Here is a 10,506-nt window from a genome sequence, read left to right as displayed (position 1 = left end):
GCGGGTGGAAAACTCCAGCAGCACTGCTTTCTCCTTCTTTTCAAAGCGCTCGGGAGCTTGCACTTTCGTGGAGTCTGCCGTTGCTAAGCGAACCGTGACCCGCGCTCTCCGCGACGACGCGGAAGTTTCAACAAAGGATAAACGGATTTCCAGCACAGAAAATCGCTTGCTGTAGCTCTGCTACTAAATGTATTTAGAAATGGGTATCTCTGTACAACTGTTGTGTCCGGTGTAGACACTGTGTCTGTGTGTGAGCAAAGAAAACGATCAGTATAAATATAATGATCAGTAGCCTATACTAAACATCGCACATCCTGCGATGTGACTAACGCGGATGCGCACATCGCGATGTCGATGCTGAAACTATATATCGTGCAGCCCTAGTTCCATGGATGTTAAATGTCCTTCATAGAACCATCAATGCCAGTAAAAGAGACTTTATTCACTCTTAAAAATAAAGGTTCTTTATTGGAGTCTATGGTTCCATGAAGAACTTTAAACTTCCATGGAACCTTTTCAATGCACAAAAAGTTCTTTATAGTGTAAAAAGGTTATTTAGTTTATGAAATGTCCTTCACACTAAGAACACATTTTTTTTAAGAAATGATCATTGAAAGATTCTTTAGGGAACCAAAAATCCCTTTCCCATCGCTGCAAAAAACGCCTTTTGGAACCTTTATTTTTGAGCGTGTTTTTAAAAGATTTTGTAAAGTTATTGTACTGCACAGGGATGTTTTTCCACTTTTCCACTGATTTAATCAGCAAGAATGTGCTTTCAACGTAAAAGTGTTTACTTACAGATTTTATAGGTTGTCTCGAGCCATGTGGTTTTGAGTAAACGCCACATTGCCATGAAGTTTACATTCAAAGCTTGGCATGAACTTCTAAAGTTGGTTTTGAACCCAGCTGGTTGCACCTTACACTTCTTCTCTGTTCACAATGAAAGATTTATTGTTTATTCTTGTCAGATGAGTAGGTTTGTCAGTCAGTTAATTGTGTATTTGGTGTGATGCTTTGAGTTACAGCTCAATCGTATGCACAAAGCCACAGCTGGAAGACCACACCCTATTACACGCACAACACTGACTTCCACATCTTGTATATAAACACAATACAGCCAGTGAAGCACCTCTGACCTACAGTAGAGAGAGATTATAGCAACCACACACACACACAAGATTACAGTTAACACACACTGGAGAGATTACAGTGAACGTATTGCACAGATTACACTCCTGCAGACATTTCAGCAAAAACATACTGTGTTTAAAGGAACGTTCAGTTCAATACAAGTTAAGCTGTATGGATGGCATCTATCACATGCTGTCGATTACCACAGCAAATAAATTCATCTCATCCCTCACTTTGCGAAAACAACTACTTTTATTCAGCAAGAACGCATTCAACTGGTTAGAAGTTACAAAGACTTTTGTAATATCTCAAAGATTATAATTTAAAATAAATTATTTTTTACTTTCTGTTCATCAAAGAATCCTGAAAAAGTGTTATGGTTTAGAATATTAACATTAAGCTGTTTTCAACGGTTTTCGTCATTGATAATAATAATAAATGTTTCTTGAGCACCAACAGTTGCTGAAATTTCAGCTTTGCCATCATAAATGGCATAGAAATAGAAAAATTATTTTAAATTGTAATTCTATTTAACAGTACTACAGCTACTACTGTTTTAAAGCATTTTTAATCAAATGAATGTAGCCTAGGAGACTTCTTTCAAAAACATAAAACAAAAAAAAATTCTTACCAACCCCAAACTTTTGAATGGTAGTGAATGCATTTTTAGACCTTGCAAAATCTCTGACATTTGTTTGATAATGAATGATGAATGCAAGAATGATTTGCCATAGTGTTGGTATCATCATTAAGAATGGGTTTAAAATCATAAACCAATCCTTGATTTTTGCCTTGTGTTTATGAACTTCATGCTGTTTTGGAGTTTAGGTCTTTGAAGTTTCTTGTAGAATTATAATAACTGTAATATCCAGCTGTTATTGCACATTTGTGTTGTAAGGAAAAGCATCAAATGAAAAAAAATGTGTGCAGAATGATTTATTTTAATGAAATAAAATGGGAAAATCTGAGAAATCTGAACTACTTTAATTTGGAAAAAAAAAACCCCTAGAGAAGCTCTGTAGGGTTTGAGCACTGTACTTTCAGTATGTGAAAGTGACATTTCTGTCACTGTAATCTCTGTGATTGTGATAAAAACAGAGGCGGAGTGACAGTAAGGTTAATTACAGCAGCGCCGCTGGGCTTTATTAGCAGCAGCTGTCCGAGCATGTGTTTCTGAGACACACTATATACTCCTCTCACTCATCCTTCACTCTGTATGGAGAGGAGCCAAGCAGGGTAGGCAGCAGGTGTATCAGCACACAGGCCTGTGTGTTTACGTCTGCACTATCAGAGCTGATTCAACAAGCCTCTCTTTCATCTCCCTCTCTCTCTGTAGGCTTTCTGCGTGCGTGCATGTGGAAGAGTGCTGCTTAAATTACACGTCTGTCCGTGGACTGTGTTTAAGGTCAGACTATTATAGGCAGAGCGGAGTTTGCTATGCTTAGACCTCATCTGTGCTGTCACAACCAAAACAAATGAAGACATCTCCGTGTCAACGTAGCCCGCTCAGGAACCTGCGGAAAAATAGCGGTTTGCTCTGAGAGACCACTGATATTTACTTAAACAACATGTTAATGATATTAAACTGTAATGGCACAATTGAGTTTGTCTTGAATTTCCTCCCTTGGGTTATTTTTAGTTCCCCCACTCCCCTCTGTTTCCCTCTTCAGCATTAAAGCACGCCATTCCCAGAGTCATAGCTGTTTTCCAAGAGCACTGTGTTTTGGGTTGGTCGGGACACTTACTTTTGAGAGGAATTTGTGCGTTTCCTACCCCGTCCTGGGCGTCCAGATCTCATTCAAGCACAATTTAATACTCACAAAGGAAATTAGAGCCCAGGATCTCTCCATCTCACCTTTGTACTTTGGCTAGACCATTTTGGCTCGGACTGCTTCGTTTGAAGTTTGGCCTGTGTGAGGTGAATGGGTTACTAAAGCAAGTTCCGTTTTATCGGACAGCAGATCAATACAGACTCTGGCCCACATACAATGTCACAAAGCTCAGATAACGGCCACCATCCCCCATGACGGATACGGTTTTATGGTTTGATATTAATGTAGTCACTATGTTTTGTGTTGTTATGAGGTTAGATTGTCACCGCTTTGATCTAGTGACAAGTGTGGGCATGTTAGCCCATGTTTTTGTGATGGTGTATCCCTATGCGAGCATGTTGGCTGCAGGTTTGTTCTGGAGGCATGTTTGATGATTCCCATGGTTAATCTTTCATCATGCCTCAGTCCTAATGCAGTTCACCTCTAAAGCATTTTGCTGAAATATTTAAATATTCACATATTTAGTTCAATAATTTTAGTTCATTTAGTTCAAGACAAGCATCAGTTTTACTATTCCCCATACTTAAGGAGTGAAATTTGGCCGAAAAGGTTACCGAACAACTGTAAACTTGCTGCACTTTTACATTTAAGATTCATAACCCCTTACTGTAACTTTTTGGGCTATTACATGTGCATTAATGTCATGAATTTATGGCTTCTTTCTTTCCCTTTGTTTTCTCAGTGTAGGTTTGATGAATGAGGCTCTCATTCAAAACCAAACAAACTTAAAGGCCAATTTAATTTGCTTCCTATGTAGTTAGTTTCACCCTAGATTAGGTAATCAAGCCCCAGCAAACTTCACTGACACACACAGGCCACGTTCACACAGCAGCAGAATATGGTTGTCAGTCCTGGGGCCGGATTCACAAAAGATTCTTAAGAAATTTCCTCTTAACTGCCATTTTCTGCTTATTTTTTAACTTAAGAAAAAAGTTAAGAATATTTTGTATTCCCAAAAATTCTTAAGAATATTATTATCTTTTTTCTTAAAGGGGTCATATAATGTTGCTAAAAAGAACATTGTTGTGTATTTGGTGTAATGCAATGTGTTTATGCGGTTTAAGGTTAAAAAAACACATTGTTTTCCACATAATGTACATTATTGTTGCTCCTCTATGCCCCGCCTTTCTGAAACGCGTCGATGAGAAGCTCATCGTTCTGAAAAGCGAGATGTCATATGATGTTGCTAAAAAGAACATTATTTTGTGTATTTGGTGTAATGAAATGTGTTTATGCGGTTTAAGGTAAAAAAAAACACATTGTTTTCCACATAATGTACATTATTGTTGCTCCTCTATGCCCCGCCTTTCTGAAACGCGTCGATGAGAAGCTCATCGTTCTGAAAAGCGAGATGTACGCTGATTGGCCAGCTATCTAGTGCGTTGTGATTGGCCAAATACCTCAAGTGTGTGACGGAAATGTTACGCCCCTTACCATACTGTGATGCCCTGTCCCGGCTCGATGAGACAACACCAATAAAACCTATTACAAACGAGGCATTTGTTGCATCCAGTGGGGACATAATTACTGATTATAATGACTTATACTGTGTTTTTACGCGTTACGTTGCATATCGCGTCATGTAAACATAAAACCATGTCTGCATTTGTGATCGGAGAAATGACAAACAACAAGCGCTACTCTACACTGCTCAAAACTTTCATTTGAATCGTCAGTGGCAAATTCTTTAAATATATAAAATGTACTTACAGGCTGTGAGTCAGAAGCGCCAGACTGTCCTTGCAAAGTTGGAACTGCCCCACTTTATAGAAACAGCCTTTGTGCACAGACGCATATTGGCTACTCTATACAACTTAACCACTGATTTCTAGTTGTGTCCTCTTTTGGAAGGACGAACAGAGTAGTTTCGCTTTCACAACGAAACACACATCGTCACACATGGCGGGCTTTGGTGAGCGGCGGCCGGCGGGCTTGAGAACGGTGTGGCCGGCGGGCTTGCGGGAACTCATGTGACGACCCCGGGCTGGACTCCGCTTCGCACGGATCAGCTCCAGGCATGACGAAGCGGATATCGTCCTCTTTTGGAAGGCCAAACAAAGTAGTTTCATTTTCACAACGAGAAACAGCGTCTCCACGACATGGCGGCGGAAACAACAATACTACAGCGAGATTCAAAGTTACGCCTTTTTTTTTTGCATGAACATTTGGGGGGTGTTATGCAAATCTTCCCACACAGTGACGTAGACATGTGGGGGGGTGTTTAAATGAGGCGTTTTAGGCCAAAGAGAAAGGAAAATTTGAAATTGCATCATATGACACCTTTAAGATTGTTCTTAAGACAAAACTTAAGAAGAATTTAAATTCTTGTAAAGAATCTTCTTAAAAATCATCGTAAATAACTTTTTTTAATTTAGGACAGTCCCAGACTTGTCTTAAATCCCAAACAGTAAGAATTATTTAATGAATTTATTGGGTTATTTCAAATTAATTGTTATATTTAAGCATTACAACAACACTAGCAACCTATAATACATAGTAGGACTATTAATAGGAATGTGCACGAGTTTTCGTTACACAGGCCGCATTTGCTGTAGCAGTACAGACACACATACCGGAAGCGTTCACTCGGATGTGAGCGCAAAAACACAGCACAAAAATGAATGAAACCGATTGCTCCAGCTTGAAACAGGCAGTAACCGTTCAAAAACAAGCCGCATTAAAAACGTGACGCTGAGCGCCAGTCAAAGTCGCGACGAAAATAGTGAGCGTGCTTATTATGATTATTAGGGTAATCTGCAGGAAGCGCGTGTGTCATGTAGCCTATTCACTCAGATAAAGATTGTCATTTTCTTCTTAAGAAAAAATTAAGATGTTCTTAAGAATATATTTGAGAACTTAAGAATTTTTCAAGAATTGCACTTCAGAACATTCTTCACGAACTTAGTGGAATTTATCTTATGAAATTTCTTAACTTATTTCTTAAGAAGATTTTCGTGAATCGGACCCTGTTTTTGAGTCCTTAATACGGTTACGTTCACACTAGAGGTCGACCGATGTATCGGTTTTGCCGATTAATCGGCTAATGAAAGTATTGTTCCTTGTTAGAGTGTGTTAATTTCATCATTTTTATTATTATTATTACTACTACTACTAGTATGGTTCAGTACTGTTTTTTAAAATAAAGCATTATTTTAGTGTTTGTTCAGTATCCATTTTAAAAACTATCGATTAATTAATCGGTATCGGCCAGTGTGGTCCAACCTAGCTATCGGTATCGGCAAAATCCACTATCGGTCGACCTCTAGTTCACACACAGTTCGGTTATTTACGGGCGTGACAACCGAACTCACACCTGTAAATTTTCAGGATTCACAACCGCATTCTCGGAACACATGCGCTGTGTGAATGGAACAGGACTGGACAACTAGTTGTCTGTCCCTTCATACAGTGCGAGAGAGAGCCGCTCTGCCACATAAACGCGTGTCTACTGTGTGTTACGCGTTTTCGGTAACTTATAGTGATGGAGAAATGAGCTGCGTGTCATCTGAACGTTTTAGATCTTGTCAGTTTTCCACTGGAGCCGCTCCCATCAGTTTTGTGTTCTGCGCGCGATTCAAATGCTCTGCTCTCCACCCAAATATAAAAGCTGCTGTCGGTTAATGAAAATTTGACGAAAGAACTCGCAGCTCGATTGGACTCTTGTCGTGTCAGAAAGTGATAAGACTTCCAGTTTTATGCACGTCGCCATCTTTGATTTTACTTTGGTCACTGTCGCTATGGTTACTAGTAAGGAATACGGGCTTGACTCGCATTGCACGTTCATACAGACAGTATTCTAAACACAACTGTAAGCTGCTGTGTGAACGGGACATTTCGAGACTCACACCTGTAAAGAAAATGCAGTTGTCAATCCCAAAAGCTGACAGTGTGAACGTAGCCACAAAGTCGTTGAGAGTTTGGCAGAGATGGCCCGCACATGGATACACAAATGCCATGCCCACTTCCCTGTGGCTGCATGGTGATTCTCGCTATGGAAATCAGACGTTCTTTAGCTCAGTCTCTCCAGACCTGTGGTGCATACCAGGGTGCCACTGAGGTGGGAAGTTAAAGTGCTTTATCGGGCCATACAGATCAGTCAAAAACACATCCCAGAATGGAAGGAGAATCTGTAGATTTGAGAAGGAATCTACAATTCGGATTGCTGTTTTCCTGTAGTCTTGCATAGCCAGATTTGGTCAACTTGCATGAAATTCTGGCCAAGAATGACCCAATTAGACATGTGAAACAATTTGTTTTTTTGTGTTGCTGTTTATAGGAAGAATTATCTACAATATTTGTTTGCCGAAATAATAGGCCAGCATGGGGAAAAAAATATCTACGGTAAACAGAAGAAATTGGCAGAAATCTGACTGTTCATTTTTGTTTGCCGAAATAATAGGCCAGCATGGGGAAAAAAATATCTACAGTAAACAGAAGAAATTGGCAGAAATCTGACTGTTCATTTATTTATTTATTTATTTTACACTCAAAAGCAGAACATTTCTGTTTGTAAATAACTAGTTAACTTTTACTAAGTGCCTCAAAGTATCTCTCAGAGATTTGATGTCAATAACCTGGCAAACTTTGGCAAACCTAGTGATTCACTGATGCTTATTACAATCAACAAACAACTTCAAAAAGCCATTATTTATCCCAGTACCTGCAGTTTGCATAAAGCCAATCAGTCCATTTAAATTTGCAGATTTTAACTACTGCTTGACATTTTGTGCAAAATACATCAGGACATCAGTGTGCCTGCTGAGACTAGCTTACCTCCCTTATTCTGATATGTGCATATATATGTTTGCATACTGTTTGCGTGTTTATATCATCAGTGCCGAGTGAAGTTGTACATGCCCCAGTTCACATCCAGACACTTACTCACACCTGTCTGTATGTCTGTATGCAACTGTACAGTAAGAACGAACAGTCATCGTAACTGAGGTATTGTGTCATTTTGACTCTCCTCTGTCATTACCCCGCAGCACAAGAGCGTCAGAGTCTGTTTATCCTGTGATTCATTCTGTAATCTGAGCTCTTTGATCACCCTGTGCCTGAGACTCCGAACAGGTGTGCAGAATGGCAATGCATCGTACAGAAGAGCTTCATACTACTTTTAAAACCACTTATGGGTGATTTCCTTCCCTAAACATTGAAAATAAACTTTTCTGCAAAGTTCCAGTGGGCTAAAATGGATTTTGGACATACCCAAAAAATTTAAGATGGTGCTTTCATCCTTCACTGCTTGTTTTTGTCTGTAGAGAGTCTCCTTCAGCTCTTCAGAGTAAGTGGAGTAGACCTATGGGTTAATAGACTTAACTAGTTGTCAAGATACAAGTGGAAGGGTTTCGCAATCCATTCCTGTAGGCGATAAACATTACAGTTCCACTGATCAGACATTCCTAGTTTATTACATGGAGAAAGATTTCTGCTTTTCCATTCATCATCAAATTAAATTATATTATTATTAAATTATACACTATTTTTGAATGGCTGTTAATGGAGAAAGATGCTTTTTGTCTTCATAATGGTGTAGTTACTGCATCTGCACTCATGCTCATGAGCTTAACCTGGTGTGCTAAATAAGGAAATATACAATTTTGAATATCTGCATGCCTGTTGGAATGGATTAAGAAACCCTGCGCTAACTTGATCAGGAGACTAAAAACAGCTGGTTATTTGTGTATTTTAAAACTTGTAGGTTCGTGTCAGTAAGGAGCAGGATCATATCATCATCATCCCCAGAGGACTGTCCTTTGCTGAGGCCTCTGCGTCCAATCTGGTAAACAAACTGTCTGTCTTGTGTTATCACAGCAGAGTCTGATAGCGGTTCATCATGCCACAGGGCTGCCAGAGTCATTTTGAGCTGTGGTTTTGGTTGAACTCGCATTCCAGTAAGACTTAAAATAGATTAGATTCAGTCTTGTGTGGTTCTTACCATCGGAATTAATTTATCAGTAACATATTGTGTTGATTAAATGATAAATAATTACTTAATGTTTCCGTTTTGATAGCTTCAGGTTATATTTTGTGCTGCTTTTGCATTTTTGTTTTTTTAGTGGTCTAGCAGCCAATTTAAATTATTAATGAGACAATAATATTGCCCAGAGCTTAATAATATGTTTTCTTTTGTGTGTTTGGGATTTTTAAGTCTGATATGTGCCGTGCACAGAGGGAATGCATTTGGCAGACCTTGACTGAGCTCAGTTCTCGTTGCCAATGTTTGACGTGAGCTTAATCAGCCAGTTATTTCTTTGAAATCTCAGAGTGGGTTTTGGATTTGTACTAGCCTGTGTGTTCATGTGAGTCAGAGGCTTTTAGTGCCTGTAGTTGTTCATGGTTATTATTTTCTAATCGTATTGCGGTGGTTCTTAATCCTGGTCCTGGAAAACCCCAGCAAAAAGCCCAAAGTATACTTCAGTTTTGACATGAAAGCTTAGCCGAACACGTAGCCTTTTTAAGCATACTTCATTTGATTTGAGCATGTGCAAACATAAGTATTCAACGCACTAGAAAGTCTCATCTTTGTCCAGTGTCTGTGCTATTTCTCCTGAAGTTATGAGAAAAATGTCTTTTTACTCATTTAAACTAGAATTGCGTGTATCTCTTAACCCACACAAGTGCTCATAAATGTGAATGTCTATTCTTCTAGTGTCTCCAGTAGTTTATCGTTTCGTCTCTTCTGTTTTTTTTTTAAAACCGTGAAAAAGCCCTAGATATTGTCGCCACCTTGTGGACCAACTAATTTGTGCAAAAACACTCAAGGCACACCTATAATGAGCACCACTATCCTAATGACAATATTTACATCATGCACACTGTACGCACACTAGTGCTGTGTTTGATACATCGATACGACGATGTATCGCCACAGAGATTTGACGATACGAGTATCGATACAGCTGTCCCTGTATCGATATTGTGGCACGTGTGCAGCAGTGGACCGCGCTTAATTTAAATACAAGAACAACGTTTAAAATTGAGTAGAAAAGTGCGAGGTTTCTAAAAAATAATGAATAGCGCATAATATATAGGCTACAACAAGGTTTAATCTGGCCGCAGAGGAACACAACCGGGGTTGCCTGATATGAAGAGACGTAATCCCCGAAACAGAGCTTCACACTTGCGCAATACGGAAATATCTGCTAAGTGTGCTACTTATCTTTGTCAACCTGGCAACCATGTGCTCACGCTCTCTCTCCACTGTGGATAAACGCACTTGCTTTCTGAAAACACTGGTAAGCTTAACAGCTCCTTGTTGAGAAAGATAATGTAGCTCTTGAGCGATTAAGCTATTTAGTTGATAAAACTGCAGGGAAGTGCTAAAAAGTTTGTTCTTGAATGTCTGAGTGCGGCTGCAACGGGATCTGTGTGAGTGACTGAGCGTGTATGTGCGTTAGATACAATGAAGACAGCGCATCAGTTTAGAACTCTTCTAATTTTTATTTATTTTTTTTAAACGTAGAGAGTTCGTTAATTTGTGCAATGATAAACAATGTAAACCAGCAATGTAAATATGATTTTTTAAATATTAGAATAAGTA

At 39.2% G+C, this 10,506-nt stretch overlaps 1 protein-coding gene across 1 annotated transcript in view; it reads left to right on the top strand.

The window, feature by feature from the left end:
- Nucleotides 1-6,954: 6,954 nt before the first annotated feature.
- The window catches only part of LOC107657307 (gamma-adducin-like), a 26,360-nt gene continuing 22,808 nt past the window's right edge, over nucleotides 6,955-10,506 (top strand). Inside the window, exons 1-2 of the mRNA XM_016445347.1 lie at nucleotides 6,955-7,020; nucleotides 8,665-8,745. Of these exons, the coding sequence (XP_016300833.1) occupies nucleotides 6,955-7,020; nucleotides 8,665-8,745 (147 nt within the window). The remainder of the gene's footprint in view (nucleotides 7,021-8,664; nucleotides 8,746-10,506) is intronic.

The sequence above is a fragment of the Sinocyclocheilus anshuiensis genome, unplaced genomic scaffold, assembly GCF_001515605.1.
Source record: "Sinocyclocheilus anshuiensis isolate Anshui unplaced genomic scaffold, SAMN03320099.WGS_v1.1 scaffold239, whole genome shotgun sequence".
In the NCBI taxonomy this organism is placed as follows: Eukaryota; Metazoa; Chordata; class Actinopteri; order Cypriniformes; family Cyprinidae; genus Sinocyclocheilus; species Sinocyclocheilus anshuiensis.
The sequence above is the reverse complement of the archived record's forward strand: the minus strand, read 5'-3'. Positions and strand labels throughout refer to the sequence as shown.